Source organism: Paramormyrops kingsleyae, chromosome 8 (assembly GCF_048594095.1).
Source record: "Paramormyrops kingsleyae isolate MSU_618 chromosome 8, PKINGS_0.4, whole genome shotgun sequence".
Classification (NCBI taxonomy): domain Eukaryota; kingdom Metazoa; phylum Chordata; class Actinopteri; order Osteoglossiformes; family Mormyridae; genus Paramormyrops; species Paramormyrops kingsleyae.
In genome coordinates, this window is record NC_132804.1 from 23,893,878 (window position 1) to 23,918,102 (window position 24,225).

General features: G+C 43.1%; 1 protein-coding gene across 8 annotated transcripts in view; it reads left to right on the forward strand.

Annotated features, from left to right (window-relative positions):
• The window catches only part of dock3 (dedicator of cytokinesis 3), a 188,124-nt gene that overhangs the window by 62,163 nt on the left and 101,736 nt on the right, over positions 1–24,225 (forward strand). For all 8 annotated transcript variants that reach the window (XM_023811310.2, XM_072715502.1, XM_023811318.2 and 5 more), the window contains 2 exons: positions 2,245–2,285; positions 18,339–18,394. In XM_023811310.2, coding sequence (XP_023667078.1) covers positions 2,245–2,285; positions 18,339–18,394 — 97 coding nt within the window. The remainder of the gene's footprint in view (positions 1–2,244; positions 2,286–18,338; positions 18,395–24,225) is intronic.

The window sequence follows — 24,225 nt, forward strand, 5'->3', positions numbered from 1 at the left end:
ATGTTTTTCTGATATTTCTTTGCCACCCTAGAGAATGATGTAAATAACAGCTCATGACCGGGTGTTCTGTGACGCAGCCTCTGCAGTGGTAACCTGGACAACACGCGCACAGTCTGCATGCCATTTCTCATGGTAACTGTAGAAACAGGGCTATTCTGCACCAAATCATGCACTTAGTTTGCATAAGTGTTAAAAAATTTCTTTGTGGGAGGATCACAGCTGGAAGTTGGTGATTTTGTATTATTTGCAGTTGAAAGTACACAGTACTATATTGGAAAGTTTGGTCTGACAGAAGTGCTGATTCCAGGGTGAGGAGAATACTGATAATTTGCGGAGTGCATACATTTCGTTCTGCCTGGACTTTTAAAACAAGCAAGAACAGAAATGCCTCCTTGTGATGTCAAGAAGGTGAAACTTTTCAGAAATCAAATGAGGATGGGGCTCTCTCTTCACGGTGCATGTCATTCAATTTCCCTTGGGCAAGTAGGACATCCCCCGGTGATGATGAAAATTAATATTATTTTTGTATGGAACTCCCCTTTATGTTGTGGTGACAATATTCAAATTGACATGTTGCGCTTGTGTTCATTTCCATAATCATTCTCACTAAATTCCCTGCTAAATTAGACACTGCAGTGCTCGCAAATTATTTTCAGACTCAAATTAATTTGCACCTCTCCTCGTAAGTAACACAATTTCTGAAGTCATTCCATGAAGCATCGCAGACCTTTAAGCGATAAACTTTTTCTTCACAGTTCAGCTAAGGATTTTAATTTAGACCGCCACTAGCTGTTTAAGTCCACTGCAGGTAAACGGTTTCATTTTCAGTCGGTCTGCTGTTCTGATTCACATTCGGAAATGCTTTTATTATATGATTTTCACACTCAGCTCTTTTCCTAACATTGTACATTATCTACATGCTTTATGCTGCACATTAAGATTCTTTGACATTTCCCTCTTTTTAGATTTGCCTGTAATTTTAATCGATATTTTCCATCTTTGGTTTCTGTTTATCTCACATATTCATCTCTTGCTTTCCTCTGTAATATTGGCCCTTTGACTGTATGCTTTCTGGAAGCTCTTTGCCTGAAAACAAATTCTGCTGCATCATACTATTACATCATGGCTCCACACAATATGGAATCATGTGTTTCCGTTGGTCTTTGGGGCCTCTTGTTTATTTGTAACTTGTGTCGATATCACTTCCATAGGCAGACCCTTCGCTCACCCAGAGTTCAAGACATTCAGAGCAGCATTTCACTGCAAGCATGAGAGGTTGACAAACATGTCATGACAAAAGCCTGCGCTCTCCTGTCACAGGGAATCATGTCTCTATTATTTATTTTTTTTAATCTGGCAACCCCAACATAACTGTGCCCATATCAGTGACCATAATGCAGTCACATTCTCAGGATCCTCCAGAAACCGGTATTGTAAGATTACACCTTCTCTTTATCTGCTTGGGGATTAGACATACGGGGTCATTAAGAAAATTATTAAAGATATTATTCTTTATTAATCAGCGATAATTATTATGCCAAAAAAGACAGGCGACAACATTAGATTAAATGGTATCAGCCAATCTTGACTGAAATTCCATTATTTTAAATACTAGGGTTTCTATGCATTTTTTCTAATTTTAATCATGTCTGTTTTAAAAATAAATGGATCATCTAGATGAACAAGCTAGATTTTCGGGATGGAGTACTTCATCAAATATTCTGCTCTTTTTCCATATTTTTTTAAATTGACAGGAATGGGAGCCATCCGCAAGTCAGTTCCATTAGTTTTTGACCCGCTGTTTTTGTTCTTATCAAAGAACGTCTATGCGTTTGTGAGGGAGCGCCATCAAGCTTTCGTGATTAAGACATGAGGTTGTGCCAAAGACAGCTGCTCCCGCCACAGGATGTGAACAGCAAAAAAAAAAAAAACGAATATGGTGAAATCACTGTGCCTCGTTAATGTTCTATTGCGCTATGACGGCAAGCATTCATGCATTAGTCAATGGGCAGATGCTTCTCATAATTGTTCTGTAAAATGTTTCAATGTCGCCTATGGCTATTTACTGGAAATAGCTATTCGGATTTGTTCCAAACCCTTGAACAACTTCTTCACAAAACATAAGCTTAAGGAAAAGAAAAACCATAACAGTCAATTTATATAAAAGTAGTGCAGTGAGTTAAAGTACTGAATCAAGTTCACCACTTGTTTTGCATTAAATGCGCATGTTCTGGTCTCTTACAGGATGGTACAGAGGATTTTCGACAAGGAAGCCTGCAATCAAGGTAAACAACACCCTATTGCTTTTTTTTCCATGTTGTCTTGTGTCATCCTGCAATAGTTTAATAGTGGTTTCTGTACCAAAACTGTCGCAGATACTGCAGGACCTTTACGTCATGTTGCTTGGGCAGCCCCCTCTGTGAGAAGTTAGCTTCTGTTGCATTACCGTTAAAAATCTCCCTTTTATATGAATGTCGAGTTGCTTTATGTTCATTAGCGTGACTCCATTGAGTGTTCATTGGACACATTAGAATTTCAAATGAATGGGGAATGAAAAGTGAATAGTTGTAACAAAGGGGTCTGCTTAGGAAATAAAGGCTAATAGTCTTTGCCGTACGCTCAAGATGAGCTCCGCCTGCGTCTCATCCGCCACACACACTATATTAACTGTGCCATTTGGAATTCCTACTGAAATATGAGTGAATGTCTTGTGGCCTTTCATCTAAAATGGTTTTTCATCTATGGCATTTGTCAACAAAGTAATCTCCAAAGTTTTCTTTTGTTCTATACAACGCAGATCCAGGCACAACAAAAAAGAAATACACAACTATTCGTTCCAATTCGGGACGCTGAAGTGAGGGCAGAGTATGGACACATGTTGTTGTGTGTGGCCGGTTACTCAAGCTGACATGGCTCAATAGCGTGTTGTATGCTGGGAGGCAGCACTGCTGTGGTCTGGGTGTCTTTGGGTTGAAAAGCACTAATAACATATGAACATATGCCATGTATTAACCCAGACATGCATGTGCTAATGCTGCATTAGCATGCAGTTTCATTAGAATATTTTGTTGGAATGTTCCAAAATTCTAAATATGATGCCATAATATGAACAGCTGCCCATTCAATCATTGGCCACCATTGGCCACAATGAGATTGTTTAGCCTTTTCGTTGCAGAAGAGCATCAAGTTACAATCAGATGCAAGATTTGAACAACAGTCCTGAAGGCATTTGTATTGTTACTAAGGGAGTTTGATGTGAGGTCTGCTTTGACATGAACCTAGCTATCGTTTCTCATTATTTCCTTTTTTCATAAAAGCAAGTCAGTGAAAAGGACACTACCACTGACACAAGAATTCTGCAGATTTGCAAAAGCAGAGTCAAGAAATGAGCATTGCTATTTCTGGCATTTTTTGTGTGATTAATAAGTGAAACAGGCCACCATCAGCATATCTGAGATCTGCATGAAGGATGAGGGATTTGTTTGTGATTAAATATTTGTTAATAACCAGGGTTTTATGATGAAGTTTAACCTGCAGAATGCTGAAAATTTCTCCCACATATATTGAACCAGATATGCCTTCTGGATCACAGGAATTATTAGACTGACAGTTTCTTATTTCTAATAAACAGCTAATTTGCTGGCTAATAAGCTCCAGATTGATTGTCATGTTTATTGTGGCTGAGCTTGAAAGTCTTTGATGCTTTTGAAACACTGACAGTCTTGGAGGAGAGCTGTAAAGTTTTGATGGTTTTCTCTTAACAGATAAACAATGTATAGATTGTGGATGAGTGTGGGTGGGCTGCTCCTAATTAATGGGATTGATGTGGACTTTTTCAACAGGAGACAGCAGTACCCTCAAAATAGATCCATCCATCCATCCATCCATCTACCATTGGGTCTGCAGGGAGCCTATGGGCACAGATGCCAGTTGTTATATATTTTTGCATCTGTAATAGGCCAGGCTTTCATTTCGTTTTGCTGTGGATGCTGATTAGACTTTGCTTCCTGTTTCAGGCTCATTTGTGCCTCAGATCTACACCCAGTCATTTTATATAAAATGCAAACTTTATCAGGCTGTAGTAGGATATCGTTTTTATTGGATTTTTGGAGTAAAAATGTTTGATATGCAAATACCAAATGCAGCCTTGACAAAAATGTTTTCTGGCCTTTCTCTTGAAAGACTGACAGTTCCTTAGATGGAAAACTCCTGTGGTAAAAGCTTGCGAGCAAGTCTTCTGCTTCTGGTGACCTTTGTAAAATAATGGACGGTTTACTTACGAAGGGGCAGCTTGCAAACCAGACAAAGCCAAGCCGCATAAAGCCAGAGCCGGCCGCTAAGTGTACACCTTCAGAAAGTTCATATTTTTAGGAAGCTCCTCTGCAGTCTGGAGGACTTCCTTATTATTCCTAATGGTCATGTACTGGCAGAAACTGTCATCCCCGACGACAGGGGAAGCAGACGACAATAGAACGGGTCCCTGTTGAAAAACCACCTTCTGACTGTTTTATATCATATTTTTGGGGCACGTACACATACAGTCATACAGGGCGGTGACTCCTGGTGTCTGACTGTTTGACGTCGGGCTGTGAGGCTTGGAGGCAGAGATTATATGCAGATGCAACTCTTTTTTTGGAGCATTTTGTCATATGAAGGGAACTTGTTACTTTGTGGAGCTCACATGTAAGGATGGCTGCTGTGAAATATGGCCGGGGAGGGGCGTGTGGGGTTAGCCTCGCTGACCCCGGATGATGGGGGGGTCTGGGGAGCGGGTCAACTAGGCCCCACCCTCCTGGAAACTGATCGAAGGGCGGTGCTGCTGGGCTCGCTGCTCCGCCTGCTGCTGTGGCCCCAGGTCCTGCCGTCACCACCTCCGTCTGCCTTAATCTGCAGTGCTGGTGACACTCAGTTGGCAGAGACCGTGGGCCGGGGCTCAAGGCCAAGCCTTGGCGGTTCACGGAGACCTCAACTCGGCAGGAAGACGGTAAAGATGCGCTACTGCACCCGTCTGAGGCTGTGATGAAGGCCGACCAACCTTGCATATAAGCCCTGCATGTTCGAGGTGCTACAAAGCTGCTTCTACAGTACAAACGGTTTGAGTTCTGCTGATGGTATATCCTGATTACCCTAATGTCCTGTCCTCCGGAGATGCTGGAGGGAGAGGGAAACACAGTAATGACCTGGCTACAGAAAGCAGTGTCATTTTTTTTTCGTAATGCGTTCATTGGAAGCCTTGTTAGTTCTGTTTTGAAAGACCAATTTTTGAAAGTATCGGAAAGTTTCTAGAACTAAAACATGATATATACTGCAGTTCTGGAATTCTGCTGTGAAAGGCCTGTTCAGACTCATCCTTTATAAATGCAGGACTGTTAAACATTACATGCACATCCAACCAGGGGTGTGTGGGTGAAGCCTCTCCCAGAAGGAATAGGGAATAAAGACTGGGGTGCCCACAGGAGGAGATGTGAGTCTGTCATAAGACAAACACACAATCCTGTACTATGGGTGATGTAAAGAAACCCACATGACAGAGGCAGAGGCGTAGTGACCAGGCAGGCAGGGCGGACAATTGCCCAGGGCTCTGTGCTAGGAGGGCAGCCGAAATATGCTTTATTTGTGTATTATATTTTTCACAAAAGTAAAAAAAAAAACAAACAAAGGAACTTGCCATTTGAATTAAAATTGGCAAATACTTAAACCGCCAATGACTGGATCATTATTACAGCTCAGCAACGTTATGCAGCAATAAAGTAAAGTCAGTTGAGTACCTGAATCTACTGTCCAGGTTACACCTCCATCCATCATCAATTGATTTTTTTCTTTCCTGATGTCATAGGCATATTCCAGGGCGAGAAAGCCAAGATTCATCAGGCTTGAATTGTCAAAGAGTGGTTCAGGGAGCATGAGGAATCATTTTCACACATGAATTGGCCACCACAGAGTCTTGACCTTAACCCCATTGAAAATCTTTCAGATGCCCTGAAGAAGACTTCATGGAGTGATTCAGCTCACTTTGTCAATACATGATCTCAGTGAGAAATGGATGCAAATATGGATGAAACTAAATGCAGAGATGTTGCATAAACTTGTGGAAACAACGCCATGAAAAATGTTCGTCATAATCAAAGCTAAAGGCGGTCCAATGCAATATTCAAATGGCGACTTCTTTTTTGGCTGGGCAGCGTATTATTAATGTAAAGGCTAATATTATGATAATAAATTTTAACTTGCCGGGGGGTTGTGGCCCTCAGAATGCTTTAGGTAAAAAATGTGGTAACAATGCCATCCAAACAGGGTAAGTGCTGCTCAGGTTGCTGTTTGAACAGTACTTACAAATCACCTGTGGATTTCAGCATGTGATGAGGTCTTTAAGCGACTTTAAGCAAGAAAACATTGAATTCTTAATGGTCATTGGTAGCACAGAACACTTTTCAATAATAGAAACATAATCTCCATGGAAACTCCAGCTGGATTCTAACTATGTCGTCATTGCAGTCTGAGTTACCCAGACCTGTCTGTCTGTGGTGTATTTTTTTCCCTAGTTCTCCCACTGACGGATTTCAAAGAGGGAACAAATGTGACAGAATGTAATTCCACTTACACCCTGGCACATATTGGCAGGACAGAATACTGTAACTATCCAGGGTTAATACGGTAATGATGACATTTGTTTCTTAGCTTATAGGGTTAGGGATGTGTTTACTTTTTTCAAACATATGTCTAATGTTTTTGGCCGAACTGGGCTTCCAATAATTTCCCCTCTGCTCAGCTTATTTACACCTACATATTATTTTTATTTTTTTTTCTCCAGCAGTTTCTTGTTATATTTTTCTAAACTCGTTTTTTCGTATTTTCCGCCCACTCCGGGCCACCTACCCGCCGGCTCTCGAGCAGAAGGAGTCAGCAGGGTCGACTTTGGAGATGAAGCCCGTCATTCAGAGCTGGCAGATGGTGGAGACGGAAAGTGGGGATGTTTAGATGAAGGCAGGAAGGCAGGGCCCAGCTCCCTTACACTCCGAGCTCTGTCAGTGTAAGTGTGTGTGTACTTTGTGTGCACACACGCATGTGTCTGCGTTGGAGGACAGAAGAGAGGCAGAGGCAGACAGTTTTGTTTAATACACAGGAGTACCTCTCCTTCTCTTACATTTTCAGCTCTGTCACTGTTTTGAGGGGGAGGTGAGGGAGATGACTGCGAGAGGGTCTCTTACTCTGCAACCCACTCTGTCACCATTTAAATCTGAGCGTGTGTGTGTGTGTGTGTGTGCGCCCGCGCGCGCATTGCATGTGTGCGTGCATCAGCGTAGGCGTTGTGGCGGAGGAGAGAGAGAGGGAGACAGAGGGAGAGTTAGGGAGGGAAATATGGGTACTGAATACATATTTCTTCTTTCACGTTCCTTGCAGCTCTGTCACTATTTAAGTATCTGTGTGTGTCCTTGTGCTTGTGTATGGGTGGGGTGAGGGGAAACTGGACGGGCAGGTGGACAAGCAAGCCTGTGATGTGTCTCTTTTTGGAATCACATGTGTGTGTGTGTGTGTGTGTGTGTGTGTGTGTGCCGTCTTAAAGGTATAGTGGATTGTTACCCTCACAAAAGCAAAGTGTTTATTCCTCCTTTTCTTCCTTTTAGTCTTATATGTATTATTTTTCCCACGGTGCTCTTGTGCACTTTTCATAAGATGCAGTGCTGTGACATGTAACTGTGCTCAGTAAGGTGGCATCAAGTAAAGTTGTTGCAGTGTTTCCTGTTTGTATAGTTTCCACCATTATGTAACAAAGCCTGTGTCGATCTGGTCCACCTAACAAAAGGCAGCCAAGTGGTTTACGCTAGTATTTTATTGTCACTCTTCTTGACTAACTGTATATACATAAGTAAATAATTGATGCCACCAAGTAAAGTTGCAGTGGAGGGATTAAAATTCAAGTTCCCAGTCTTCTTTAGTGACAAAACGTCATGGGTTGACATGGTGATAAAGGTACACATACAAAAACCAGGGATTAGAATAAGAGCTGCACAAAAAGACTTATGAAAAGGGTCCTCTGATGGACAAATGAATGGCAAACTCTTTCACTGCCTTGAACAATGCTAAGCAGAAAACATGCAAAATAGGCCTTTGCCTTAAAAGATGAATAATCACACAACAGTGATATAATTGGTACTTTCTAACATGTTACATTTTAGTCGCTTCTTATTCTAAATTATATACTTTCACTTTTGCATGTTACAATTATATCTTTCTTCCCCGTTCACACCTCCTTTAAAGGCTAAAATAGAACAAGGCATTTCACGTATGTTCCTTCAATTATCGTGACATCAACAGTTCTGGACGTTGAGCTGAAGAATTTCTCATGTTCTTTTCTGCTCTTACCAAAAAGCATGACATCACCTTGGGCAATCAAACATGATACTATTAATGTGACGGCTGTGTAATACATGGAGGTGCTGTGGCTGGTGTTGTGACTTCGCATCTTTACGATTATGGTTTGATTCCCATACCCAGGTTCTGTGTGTTTGGAGTCTGCATTTGCCACCTGTCTTCTGGTAAATTTATTCTGGATAGTCCAGTTTTCCCTTCCACTCCAAAAACCTAGACACTAACCTGGATGGGTGAAATGGTGTTTCTGCATTGTCCATAGTGACTGTGTTATTGTGTGCCCTGTGACGTACTGGCATCCCATGCTATACTGGATAAGTGGATGGAATTCGGATGAATGGATAAGGAGCACATGTTAGATTTTGTCAAAAGAGATGTAAGGCAGATGGTATATCGGAAAGTTTGGTGAGAGTGAAGTTTGGTGAAAGCATGCACTAAGTTTCGCCCCTTGATTCCACCCTTCTTGGGCTAAGCTCCAGGCTCTTCGTGACCCTGTTCTACATAAATGGTCACAGTAAATGGATGGATGCTTTTGAGTTGCTGCCAAGTGTCAGTATGTTGGCGTGAGAGATACGGTCCAGATGTTCTTTATGCTTACTGCAAAGATGACAGAGTGTGCGTCAGAACTGTTACGAGGAGCCCAGAGTCAAGGGTTCGTGAATTCCCATGGAATGACATTCTCTTTCAGCTCAAGCATCTGAAAGCATAAGAGAGTCTCTCTAAATCCCATACACCTGCTTCATGTACAGAAGCTATATAAATAGACTGAGTAATAATGCTGGAGTTGGAAACCATCCTGCAGTATGTAATTATTCCGGTTTTGGTCACAAGCGTAAAGCATCAATCAGAATTATCCGCAGCAGCTCCTTGCATATGTTGCCATGGAAAGCAAGAGAAAACCGTCGGGCAGGGAGGGACCAACAGAACCACATGACAGCGGGACTCGATGGCAAACCACTGTTTTTATTTTTATTTTAAATCAGGGTAGAGACAAGGCAAGAGCAGCACAGGGAGAGGGGGCAACCATATGCCATTTTGATGGGGGGGAGGAGGACAAACCAAACTGCATTTGTTTTAGTAAGACAAAAAAAAACAAAAACAACAGGGTTTCACAGTATGTGAGCTTGGGGGGGGGGGGGTAGGCAAAACAAAACATGGCAACTATGTACTAAATGCCAGCTAGAGATGTGCAGAACGAATGAATGTGATAACCACAGCTGCGTGCCTCTCGCTCCCAAGAAGGACAGTGCCCCCCCCACCTGCTCTCAGTTGGTTTACTATAGGCGAATCTCCCAGTATATTCTGTGCCCAGAAGATGCTGAAATGAATGAAAGTTCCTCTCAGCACTGCATGACACCTGCAGTGCGGGGCAGAGGCGTTCGGGGAATGTGATGTCGGTTTCATCATTTCATCATCTTTTTCTGGTGCAGTGTTTCTCAACCCAGTCCTTGGGAACCCCCAGACAGTCCACATTTTTGCTTCCTCCCTGCTCCCAGTACAACTGTACTGGGTATTCTGTATTTTTCATTGCTTGATTCTTTAGTGGGAGCTGGAAAGGAACAACAATTTGGACTGTGTGGGCGTCTGAGGAGTAGGTTGAGAAACACTGTCCTGGTGAACTGTAAAGCATCAGATTCGGTCCCATTTCTTTATAGGTAACATCTTGCTGTAAAGACCTGCATCAGCTGCATCAACTTGTATTATTAATGAAGCAGCATATCTGCTGCCCTGTGCCACCTGGGAGAGGATCCTTGTGATCCTGTACTGGAAAAGTGGTTGTAAAATGGATGGGTAAATACCATATATCTGAATAAAGTATGAAAAATGTGCATCCGCTTGGTTTTGGTCCATTTGTCTTATTGAATGGTAAAATCCACGTTGTGTTATTCTGGTCCAGGCAGGCGGCTTTGGTGTCCGCTCCAGGACTCTGAGGGTGTAGTGTTTATCGGGGTGGACGGTGACTCCATGTGGTAGAAGAAGCGGAATTGACTGCCACAGACACACGTGCACATGCACACGTGTACCGTCGCATGCAGATGCACGCGTGTACCGTCGCATGCACATGCACTCATGCATGAATGCAGCTGCGGGGCGGCGTGACCGAGGGAGGGAGGTGGCTGCCCGTACATGAGGGCTGGAGGGGAGGTGCCAGAAGTGCTCCCACAGAGGAGGTGCATGGAGGACAGGGAGCTGGAGAGACGCAAGAAGCATGAGGGTTTAGGGGGTCGGGGAGGGTGGGGGATCGGCATAATTATGAAGAAGGCACTTAGCAATACATGCACATCATCATGAAAATATTTTAAGATGATCATTGAAATAAACGGCGACTGCTTGACATCATTGACGCTGTATGCAATATTTCCGACTGAGGCAATTAATAGTCCATGGTTTGTAGTGAGGAGCCCGAACGTCTCATTTTCTGGATAATTGTAATGTATGTTGGGGGACAGCATCCGTTTCAGGTGGTGCTATATTATTTCTGCTCCTCTATTTGTAATGTTAATAAATACTCCGTCTCCTGATGTCCCCGTGCCACTCCTGAGACCCGAGGCACCAAAGTGCCACTTTTGGTTTCTTTTCTTCCCAACATGCATGTAAGTGTTTGCTCATTTTTTACTCACCCACTGTCTCACTACCTCCCCCCCCCCCCCACCCCCCCCGAGACCCTTAGTGTGAAACACATTGATGCAGTCATCCAAAAAAAGTAATCTTGAAGCTGGGTTGACTGTAGGATTTGACTCTTAGGGGCCCTCAGCTCCCTGAAGCAATATGTGACACCCCCCCCCCCCCCCAAGCAGCCAGTAAATTATCAAAGCAGGGGTGGGAGTCCCCACCTTATCTACGAAATATTAGCAAAAATACAGGACAAATCGCAAAATGCTTTTAGAAAAATTATATTTAGGGGGCTGAGACAAATAAGGGGGCTGAATCCCCCATAAATGGGGTCCCGAACCGTCAATGTCTTGAAGCGGCATTTCAGATTTTAACACCTGTATTTATGGTCAGGTTTCTCCTTTTCGGAATAAGGGTTACAAGAAAGACGAGCTTTCAAAAAATGTAAAACAAATATAACTAACAAGAAGTAATCTTTTGACATGCTGCAGATGTCTGTTGCATTCTTCATTTTGCACCATTATGAACAGAAACCTGTTAATTGATAACCAGGAAATTCTCTTGAAAGGCAACTGGCTGAACTCTGACCATCTGCAATGGATTATCTGGAAGATGAGGTCGTGCTCCTCAATAGGGGGAGCCTTTGGTGGTGCTGCACTGGCTGCCGGACGGATCCCTGCTCCCACCAGGGGTCAGTCTAATTGGAAGAATGTAACAGCTTGGCTTCACAAACATTTGTTAAAAAACCTTGAAAACTGGTACCTCCTGGTGACGTTTCAGCACGATCCACACCGAAAGGCAGGCGTCTTCCCTCTCTGTAGTGGCCTGTCATACTACAGCAGTGTTTCTCACCTCGATTCTCAGGGACCCCAGACCATAATTTTGCTCCCACCCATCCCCGAACACACCTGTACCAGGTATTCTGTCTTCTTGATTGTTTGGTTCAGGTGTGCTAGGATGATGAACTAAAGTCTGTATAAGCAATTTAATTCAGGATCGTCATCTACGTGTAGCACTACTGAATTTAGATTACCTTATGAACTTGAACTGGATAAGTTGATGGATGCATGGATGGATTATATAGATAAGTGTGGTGTATCTAGCTTCTCACAATCAGTTTCTATTTCCTGTACAGTTTTCCGCTCTGACTCCAAGACTGTAAGCGGTTGTCTCACCACAGGACAGCACATACTTTAATGGAGGGGTGTCCCTGTGCGGTGACAAATAGTTTGCCATATTCATTTTTAATTATACTTAAAGGAAAACCAAGAAACTATTCAGGATGATGAATGTCCGTGGTGAATTGTGCCACCCAGAGGTTCCACATAAGTGACTTTTTCTCCCTGCCCGGTCATCTAAGTCTTATTTATCCTAACACTGACCTTCCTGCTAAATAAGCATTATGGGTATTTTCCTGCAAATGTAGGGCTCCGCTTCTTTCTTTTCCCTTTTGTCTTTGACCCATATATTTGAGAGCTTGTCTAGTAATTAGGAAGGACAACCTGAAAATCTAGCACATGTGCCACAACCTCAGATGCCAGAATTCAGACGCACAAAGAGAGTCATAGAAATCGCAACAAAAACATTTAAAAATCACGATGAGGGCATGAGTCACCACTTCTAGTGAATGGCAATATAATTCTGAGCTTATTTCCAAAAGCGGGGGGACATGTTCACCCTCATTGGGGTCCTAGGGCACTTAGAAGGACAATAAAGCCAATTTGGCGACACAGGATCTCCAGAGCTGGATGCCTTCAGACTGTCAGAGGAAACTGGATTGCCCAGGGGGAATTCAGTATGAGTGGACTTGGGGCTGGATTCGGACCCATAACCCTGGAAGGGACAGGACGACTAGCTGAAATGAGATGAAATGATACTTCATTCGCTACCTGCACAATTACATCAGAACACTTCTTTTCTTACTCTCCTTTGAGACGTACACACACATACAGGTGAGAGTGAAGTCTGGGGTCTGAGCACAGGGTCTGGCAACCCTGGAACATTTTGTGGAGGTTAAGGGCTTTGCTCAAGGAACCAGTGGATCTGTGAGTTTTCTGCCAAGGTCAGGGCTCAGTCCGGCAATCAGAGGCACAGAAGCTTAACCTGCTGAGCCACAAGAAGGATGTCACCTCGCATGCAGGTAAATCCTGCCGTGTGACAGAAATTAAGTATGAGAGAAGTTGTGCCTCCCAAAAATTCCCCCAGCTCCTGATTGCCCTTCCCTCCTGCGTTCGCACCTCTCCAGGAGGTCGCGGTTTGTCAGGGCAAAGGCAGAAAGCCACCACTGGACCTTATCTCCCCGCGTCCTTCACCCTGCACCTGAAAAGGCCCTGTACGCCTGTCACTTATTCAACCGGGCTGCTTGTCGCCTGCTCCGGTCCAGCCTCCGCTTTTATTTATCAGAGCATATTCCTCGTCTCCCGCTTTCCGTCAATGAGGGAAAAGAGCTAAGGCTGCAGATTGTACCGTCGCTGATGGCGGCGGCAGCGAGGCGGGGGCCGGTGGAGCGAGGCGGGGGCCGGTGGAGCGAGGCGGGGGCCAGTGGAGCGCCGCATCAGCACTCCGCACTGCAGGCCGGCGTCTTTGTTTTTCTTTAATTTCGGCTGCCGGATATGAATGGATCCGGGAAGCTTGTCCAGGAGGCGTCCTGTGTAGTTTTACATTTGTATCACCCAACACACAGTTGATAATGAGAAATGCGTGCAGGTCAAAATTCAAAGTGGAAACTGCACAACTTGCTGTGTTAGGTAATGTAGAACACTGGCTTTGCGTGGCAGGTTTTGCCTGCTGATGTGGTGAAATCTGAGGTTTGGAGGTATAACAGCATGCAGCATTAGCACAACCAGTGGCTGGGAGGCTCTATGGGTGGCACGGTGGTCTCGCACTTCCAAAATCATAGGTAACCTCCTGCAGTCTGAAAACATGTGGGTAGGTGACTTGGCATCTATTTCTATACACTATAGTGCAGGGTTATTCAACTCACGGTCCTCGAGGTCCGAGCACTGCTGGTTTTCCAGCCTTCCTTTACCTGTCAGTCAGGTGTGAAGCCTCTGACCAATCAGAATCAGTAATTATTAAACAACTACCTGGGAGAACTGAAAACACGGCCTGGATTTGGAATCGAGGTCCAGAGTTGAAGAACCCTGCTATAGTGTGTATGTGTGGACCAGTATCCAGTCCAGGGTGTGTTCCTGCCTTCTGTCCTGTCCTCAGGAATAAGCTGCAGGTTCACAGAGATGCCATCCTGGATAAATGATTGGAGTATGGATGGATGGATGGATAACAGAATCAGTTGAACAACTGATGGATTAATGTTAATAAATACAAAATGTAGCAAAGCAAAATTCTCGCCGTCCTAGTCTGTTCCTATAATCAAACTAAGCTGTTTTTCAGATTTCAGTTGCAAGGCTGTAAGCAGAATTACAGTGACTTGTACTTTTGATGATCACATGGCCAGAACACTATTGTGAACAGTGCGTTCTGCACTGTGCTGATTTGTTACACCACCATGGGGTGCCGGGTCATGTGATGCAGCTCAATGTTTCAGGGCACAGTTTGTCCCCCGGGAGCAAAGCCGTACAACATTGCATTTGCATAAGCAAAACACAGCTAATGAGAAATTCAGGGAGACAACAATTCGGAGTATAAATAGCATGAATATAACGGTACAATGTGAAGCTCCTTTTTAGTATTTATCTCTAAGGGCAGTTTGTCATAGTTTGAAAGTGTCCTTCAAAATATAGACAGACGAGGAATGGAACTGAACTGAAGTAACGAGATGCAGGAGGTAAGGAGAACTGACAGCAAAGAAATTCTGTGTTAGTTCTTGAGGATATGAAGTAGTTATGTGCTTAATTAGATAGGAATATACCATCTGGATAGCACAATTTGCTACAGTAAAGGCTTGTTATTTGTAGTGAAAGGGATTTCGCTGACTGTGATGGACTGGTGTCCTGTTGAAGGTGTACCCCAGCCTTGTTCCCCACTGCCCACCATGACTCTGAACAGGATAAGCAGATGGATGATTGATGGATGGATAAGCTTAATTTCTGTAATAGGGCACATTAAATGGGTGGAATTAAACAGAGTCACAATGGCAAGAGAATGAATTCAGAATGCGCACATTTAGCTGGGGCAATTGCAAGATCTGTCAAATTCCGAATGCTTGACAGAACTAATAGCTTATAATACGATGCAATGAGATGTATTAATATTAATTATGAATGTTCAGTTTATTATGCACATCTTCGGCTGATTCATTTATTAAAACACAAGGCACAAGGCATCAGCTCCTATTTAATATCACTTGTTACCATATGGAGTGAGGATGCCCTTTGTCTTTGGTCAGCCAGCTTGAGTTCTCCACCAGGCTGTCCGGCCCAGTTCACTGTGACTGACTGCATGACACATGAAGACCAATAACGCAGCCCGTGTTGTCATCATGGCCATGAAATCTGTCTGTATTAAATGGACAAATTGAGGAAAGTATGAATGATTTATTTAAAAATTGTCAGTCAATATAACATGATAATATAAAAATGACCTGCTTGTAGTGTTTCTATAGAACTTTCATTCCCATTTGTCCTATTTTGTTTCTCGTTAGACTTGCCTCTTTAACCTCCCCCGCAAAACCGCTACGGTTTTCCCGTTAAAAATCAACTGTGTGCTTTTTTAATTATTATTATTATTCAGCATGAAATCGAGCGTCCGGGACTTCATCGCATCCTTATACATACACAGCAGACCCCCTACTTCTCTATTCAGACGTATAGCCCTAGGAATCGTTCTGCATATATAACCCGTGAGCTCACAGTGACTGCATATACTGTATAACCCGTGAGCTCACAGTGACTGCATACATAACCCGTGAACTCACAGTGACTGAATACATAACCCGTGAGCTTACAGTGACTGAATACATAACCCGTGAGCTCACAGTGACTGCAAATATAACCCGTGAGCTTGCAGTGACTGCATATATAACCCGTGAGCTCACAGTGACTGAATACATAACCAGTGAGCTCACAGTGACTGAATACATAACCCGTGAGCTCACAGTGACTGCATATATAACCCGTGAGCTCACAGTGACTGCATATACAGGTATAACCCGTGAGCTCACAGTGACTGAATACATAACCAGTGAGCTCACAGTGACTGCAAACATAACCCGTGAGCTCACAATGACTGAATACATAACCCGTGAGCTCACAGTGACTGCACTGGAGATGTGGCGGTTCACCTTCAGAAGGCAAATATAACCCCTCACCAGGAAGTGGTGACTTTTAGGGTTGTTACATCTCACTTGTCACACCAGGAATTGGTGCATCAAAGATACCAAGATTTTCCTTTTATTTTGGACAATACTGTTCTTTTTAACCCTAACATTAGCGATATAAACAAAAGAAGGAGACTTTTGGTTGTTGTCAAGCAAAGGCGGCCTAATTTTAATCCTTTTTAATGAAAGGAAAGCTCTGGGAAGATGGTCCTGGCACAGTATGACCAGCAGAATTATTCACTTGAGAATTGTGTCTTTTGGCTCTTTAATATTGCCCTCTGTGGCCAATTATTATCTTTTAGTTTGCATTTAGTTTCACATCGGTAAAGCAGCATATCTTGTGTATAGTCAGTAAATGCTCTTTTTTCCCCCCTCGAGTGTTATTTCAGGCTTAGTTCAAGAATCCATTCTGTACATCCCCTGCCAGACAATATGTACCGTCTGGGCTAGAAAAAGACAAACCATGACAGAGAGAATGGACACTGCAGTGAGCCGTAGCCTGTAGCTTATCTGTGATTTTCGGTATATTATGGTGCAGTGGTTATTCATTGTGGCTTCATACCTCCCGGTTTTTGGGTTTCAGTCCCACCACCAGCTCTGTGGGTGTCGCTGAAAAGCTCTTAGTGTACAAGTCTGTCCCCTCACCTTTTACTGCAGTAACGGAAAACCAAAGGTTTATAGGATTATGATGCGTATACAGATTGAAATATGAAGGCCAAACAAACATGTTGTGCCTGTTTCCCTTACTGTCTTTATCGGACTGAACTCCTTTTTAAAAACGAATGTAAACAGGCCCCCCAGCAACAACACCAGAATGAACAAGGACAAAAGAAGGACAAAAATGGGCAACCGGGGGAAACTTTGGCAGGCTGGTGAAAACCGGCAGAAATGCCTTTGCCAAACGGGGCATTGAACCAGAGGTTCCGGACCAAAACAAAAATAAAATAAAAACCATCTCCTAGACTGGGTGATGTCACCCTCTGTCTCCGTAGTAGACCTCATAGTCCCTGCTGAGTTATCACCACACACTGAGCTCCCAGAAATAAAAAGGGGACAGAATCTGGGGAGTATTTTAGTGACAAAGAGTGACTCTCTTTGTTTATTTGAACTTCAGCTATAAACACAACAATGGTGCCCTGTGCTTTACTGCACTAGCACAACGTCTGACTTGTACCAGTGCTTTCTTCTGCATTATTATTCCAGTTAATTTTAAAATATATGGATCTATTTTTTTATGTATTGACAGTGGAAAGTGGCTGTAGACTCCCTGGAGGTATGATGGACAGCTAAAATAGGCACAAACTACCCCCACATATGCCACAATGTATGAGAAACTATGAGAAACACTTATATTCTAAAATCTCACCCATACAGCGGTTACTGGAGGCTCAGCGGGTAGCACTGTTGCCTCACACATCCTGGGTTGGGGGGATTGGATCACCTTCACTGTGTGTGTCTGTGTGTGTGTGTATGAGCGGGTATACCTTTCCTTATGGGGACACAATGTCCCCACAACGTCACGAATACCCATTTTTTTCCCTTATGGGGACCAATTTCTTCAATTTAATAAAAATCTGCGACTGCAATGAAAAAACTAGAAATGCAAAAACTCTTGTATTTTGTTAGGTTACTTATGGTTATGGTTAGGGCTGGGTAGGGGTTAAGGTTGTCATAATTAGCGTTAGCATTTTTCCCACAGAAATGAATGAGCGGTCCGCATAAAGATATGCTTACCCGACATGTCTGTATGTGTCTGTGTGTGTGTGTAATTTCTCCCCATGTTGTGCTGGTTTCTTCCCATAGTATGAAGACATGCAGTTAGGCTTCTCCCAACTGCCCATAGAGCACGACTGTGCATGTACTCTGCAATGAACTAGAGACATCTTAAATGTGATTTAATAGCATACTGCAACCTAAACATGAGGCAAGCATTAGAAGATGATCACGTGATGCTGACTTTTTCATCATTAGGAAGGACCTGGGGGTCAAACAGGAATGCTGCGTGTGTCTGTTTACTGCAGCCAGAAAGCCCTGAGATGTGGCTGCTGTGCTTTACTGTCCCCTCTTCTTCCTGCAGGGGATCTTCCCAGCAAGTTACGTTCACCTGAAGAAGGCCATTGTAACCAACCGAGGGTGAGTATCTTTTATTGGATTACAACTGACCACCCTCTCAGCGGGAATGGGGGTGGGGGGGGGTATTATTCATTTATATCACTCCTTTCACATCTTCTGCTCTCTCTTTACTCGTCCTGTCCTCCTCCAGGCTACGTTTCATACACGATTTATTTTGCTGTCCGCCTCCCGAACACCCTTTTCATTTGCGGCTGAGATTAGGATTTACTGCATCCCAACATCACGTACAGGATAGGTCGGCCCCGCTGCAATACCCAGAGAGGCTCTGAGCATGACTGATGCGGCACTGGCGGTAGCATGCTGTTTGGGGCGCAGGAACACAGAGTACACAGGACCCGAAAGGTCCATAAGCGGCGGTCTGTGTCGTCTTGTTTCATTGGTGTTTGTGTGCAGCTGAAACGTAGCATCCAGGGAATTGATTGGTCTGCACACAGCCCACCTTAATACCACCTGACTGAATGCCCCGCCTTCCTCAGGATGTAAAATATTTTTCTAAGTAGGAATCATAATACTTTTATATTATTTTACGTTTTCGCATGGTGTCAAATTACGTTTGTATTTTAATTCATGATGATCAGGATTACATACATGTATTTAAATAGTTTCTACACTAATCACCATAATCACATTTGGCCTAATTTTAAGCAAAGAATTCTATTTTTTGTAGATGTTTCACTATGCAGTTTGTTTCTGGGGTGGGGAGGCTCCAGCCATTTTGGAACTTGAGAACTGAGTTTATTTGTGTCCATTTGTCCTACCTTGTTGTCAGTCTGAGTGTATTGCTGTGCTCTGTTCCAGAAGCTCCCAGCCCACTGACACTAGTCCCTGACCAATAATATCTACGCATGGCTTCGATTTACTGCTTGACCTCCAAATGCCAGTGTTTTCATTTGATAAACTGTCCCAACTTGAGAGATTCACAATGATCTTCACCCATCCAGATAAAGAGCATAAATTCGAATTGATTCTTTGCAATTTGTCCACATGAAAACACAAGATATACAGGTCAAGTTTTTCAGGTTAAACTTGTTTGTGTGCCGCTCATTATGACCCTTAAAGGTAATAACCATATGACTAGAAACTCGCTAGATCTTTAGCAGCTTGAACTCCCATGACCTGTTATTGATCAGCTGGAAAATAAATGTGTGAAATGAACAAATTTTTAGCAGTGGGCTAAATCCTCACCGTTGTTTTTCCACTGTCGTGAGTGTAATTAGATTGACAAGCATTCAATGAGAATTAAATTTTTTTAAGCAGCTCAGTCCCTGGCGGTTGCCTGGGTTGGAGTAAGTCAGGAATCGGTGCTCGTTGCGACTCCCACGTACAGTGAGAACCGGCGATCTCTGTTGTGATGTCAACCCTGTGTTCAAAGTAAAACTAGCTGTTTGACACGCTTGGTCCAGACACCTGTACCGGGGTGGGGGGGGGGGGGGGGGGGGGGGGGTGATGGCTTATCACACCCCAGTATTATTTCTCTCCAAGTCAGAACTCGGATGAAAACGTCACGAAAAACGTCACTTCCCGTCGGAAACATGCCTCTTTTATGACGTTGAAGTCGGACAAGATTTTGTTGTCCGAGTTGCCCCTGTGACGTAATTTCAACATGCCGACTTGGTTTGTTTGTAATTTGTTTACCGTTCGAAAAAATAATATCGCTATGAATGTACTAAAATATTTTATAAAGCTTTTACTGTGGTTTGACTAGTTCGTGTTTTTTGTTTGTCTCTCGGAAAAATCTCAATTTCTCCAAATCTGCTAAAATATAAAGCAACAACACACAGCAACGTGTTCATGGAGCAGCCATGTTTGTTCCGAGATGTGGGTAGCTCGAACGGGAGATTGTCGGACGTGATGTCACTCAACTCGGAATTTCCGAGTTCCGAGAGAAAAACGAACGCACCATTAATCTGCTGGTACAAAACACCTCACTCACGCAGGGCTCATTGTCAGTGGGATATAGCAGCCCAGCACCAACTATCACTACTGGTAACTGTGAGGGACCAAACACAGGAGCTTGACTAAAGAAATAGGGCTTTATTGACCCCCAAAATACAGACAGTGACAAAACTCAAGACCTTAATAACAGGGCCCATAAAAGAGGTAAAACAAAACTTAATATTACAAAGCAAGATATTAACTGAAACAAAATGATCTTTCTATAAGGAGACACGAGGGAACAAATATAGTGGTTTGGCCAAACCAATTAACACACAAAAGGGGTAAACCAAATGAACACTACATATAACTAAAACAAAGCAAAACACAGCTAAACCCCAACTTCCCCAACTTTCAAAGGATTAATAAACTACTGATAACATTTCAACATTTCGATGTCAAAATCAGAAAGATGTTATCGGGAGATGATTCTGGTAGAGGTTGTTTTGTTTTTTCTTACCTTTTTTTTCTATGCATTTCTATACACTTGTTATGAAATAACAAGGGTTGATGTACACGTTCACCCAGTTAAGGGGTGTCCCGCTCATTAGTGATGTGCACAGATTTTTTCGAGGGGAGGGTGCTCAAACAGTTCCTTTTGCTGGCTGGTGATGTGGTTATCTGATCATGTCATTTATTGGAAAAAGGTACTTGGAATATCAAGGGGGGGGGGGGGGGATTTCATTCACTCATTCATGTGAAAGAGGGAGGTGCTATGACACCCCCACCCCACCACACCCCACCCCACCCCACCCCACCATATGTTAAAACATTAGTTTTATCCGTCTCCTTTTTCCTGTATAATTTTTTTTTTTTTTTTCTAGCTTCTTTTGATGTCATACCCAAGATCCTTTTGATTTTTTTCACTCTTTTCTTATCACTTTGAAATCACCTGTAATTTGATTTCTTTTCATCCTGTTGATTCTTGCCTTGTCTCCCAGGTAAAACGGTTAACTATGAGTCAAGTCTGAAATCGTTTACGTTTTGGTTTCTGCCCAAAAAGCACTATAAGAATTATACAAATGTAATTTGTAGATCTGAGGCTGCAATGGGCTTATTCAGAACTGATTTACAAACTTGCATTAGTTGTTTTGCTGCCATCCTCAGACAACCATTAAGATAATTTATTTTGTGCCTGTGCCTTATTTTCTCTATTTCTTAGTTAAGCAGCAGAATTTATAACTTTCAGAAAGATGGATGTCATCTTAGGTGGTCTGCAGATTGCTGTGAGTTAGTTTTATTTCTGAGTACTTATAACCATATTTGTGGTTGTGTCTTCATGTAAACAAACAAAAATAAATAGTTAAGCTAAAAAAACCCTGAGCCTTGTTTCCCTTGTGTAACCCCATCGATCAGTGATACTCCCTGTTCATCCATCCATCTTCTGACTGCTTGTTCTGGTTTGGTTGCCTGGAGCATCTCCCAGCACAAGAGAGAATAAAAAGCAGGAGACCTATTAATGAAACAGTGGCACTGACAACCGACAGCACTGGAAATCATTTTTGATATAAATTGTTTGTGAAGGTTAATTAATTGTAAAGACCCCTCCTGGGGGATTATAGAGGAAAGCACTCGTCTCAGTTGCCTTCAATCCCTGCATTACGGTTGAATGATATGATTTTCTCCAGGTAAGTTAGTGTTTCCTTATTTACAATAATGGCGCATGCTTCAGGGTTTGTACAGGCAGACCCCCTGAAATCTGACCTAACAACCAAGAGGTCTTCGCCAAGTGCTGTTAACAACTGCTGCCGATGATATTCCTGCATTTCCTGGCTATCCTCACAATGGACTTAAATTATCTGATGTAGCACACAGCTAACCTTTTGTTAATTGCACCTTGAAAAAAACTCCACTGGAAATACTTCATGGCTACTGTCCAATTCTTATCTCACATGATTATTTTCTACTCTGCTATTATTGGCTCAGGCACAGAAAAAGTTTCCTTGTTAGTTATGATATCATGTGAATTGGCCTTTGCTACAAAATAACAATTGTTATTTAATTGCTATCACATTAAATATCTCCTGTTTCTAATGCCCTGCATAAATATGATGTTGGACAACTGTTTGGTGTCTTGACAGTTTTGCTGTGATTAGTAGATAGCAAGCAACTTGGACCTCTTCGTGGGAGTCTTTGGTATGATGTTGCGCTGAGAATGTTGCTGTATCATCAGATTCTTTTCCAGATTTTTTTTTTTTTGCTTTCTCTGCCTTGTGGGAATGTTTTGTAGGTGGCGAGTATCTTGCTAAAGTGGCAAGTGAGCGACAGCTGTTCTCGCTGTGGCCCGTAATCAAAAGAGCTGTCGTATCCATTCAGCTTAGTTCGTTTATTTTCCTGGATCTGGAATAGCCAGTTTTCCCTATAGATCCCCCCAAGCAAGCTCTGGAGGCCTAAAGATCTGCACTCCAGACCCATGTGATGTCAGTTTCCCGCCTGGCATTGTGGTATGTAACACGCCATTCGCTCCTCCCACTGTCCTTTAGGCATTGTAACACGCCATTCGCTCCTCCCACTGTCCTTTAGGCATTGTAACACGCCATTCGCTCCTCCCACTGTCCTTTAGGCATTGTAACACGCCATTCGCTCCTCCCGCTGTCCTTAAGGCATTGCTGTAGGGCAAATCCAGATGCCCGCCATAGGACGAGTCTCGATTTAACTGCTGCTCAGGCAGGGAGACCCTGCAGCTTTGCGTTTTATCCCTCACTACATGTCAGATGAATCACAGAGAATACGGGGGAATTGCAGGGTTTTGCTCAGAGCAAAGACCGGCAGGCTCTGGTTGGTTAACTGCCATTTTGGAACTCAGACTGGTAACATGGCTTCTGACAACCAACTGAGATGAGTGTTAGTGTAATCCGTATTCCTCCAGTTTGAACTCAGACTAAATTATTTTATAACCCATATAAAATAATGAACCTCTACATATAACTAGTACTTTTCCTTAATTTGTGTTGATGATTTAAAAAAAAATACATTTGAAAATATTTTAACAGTTGATGCAACAGCGTTCAGTAATTAGTCATTCTGTAACATCGTGACATTCGGCTGCAGATTGAATTGGGGTACTCCTACAGTTTAAACTTAATTAAATTCATAAATGCAACTTCAGTGGGGAAATTCTCCATGAAAAGAGCATGAATATCTGTAATTTACAAGCATATTCACTCTGCAATTCATCAGTGGATCAAAGTGAAAAAGGTAACCTAATCAAACAGAGATTAGCAGTTATTTTGGCTGGCAAACAGTCATTCACCTATGACATGCAGTCGCTAAAGTTTTAGTGTAGTGATGTAATAAGTGGTGTCATATCAAAGGGCTCATAGGTACAAAACATATCCATGAAATTACTGTCAAAAGCAAAATTAAAATAAAAATCATGGTAATCAGCCATGATTCACTGGTCATCACTGTCTCACCAAGCAAATATTTGCTCTACTGATGAGACTGAACAATTATGTGGATTTTAATGGCTGTATGCAGATATCCTTAAGGGCTCTATCTTGGGAACTTTACCTGTGATGTGTTGCATTTCCTAAGAGCGAACAGTCCAAGCTACTATGAACTTGGCAAACAAGGATTCAAGGATGATGATGTGCCAGTGCATTATCTAGTTTTCCAGTGAAGGGGTACGGGGGTGGAGGTAGGTGGGTAGGTTGAGGGGGGACGTGGCTGGTTAAATTCTCGGGGGGGGGGGGGGGGCACTGCAGTTAACTACCAGTAGATGCACTTTGCGGACTCATTCTCCCTGAGGTGTTTGTGCCGTGACGATGACATACCGACCCAGGCGAGTCTCGTAGAAGCAGCACCCAATTCCCGGAGCTGCCTGCATGTTTTGGCACACTTGTGCCCCCCCCCAGCTCTGCGGGTGTGTGTGTGGCCCCCGCTGAGACGGCGCT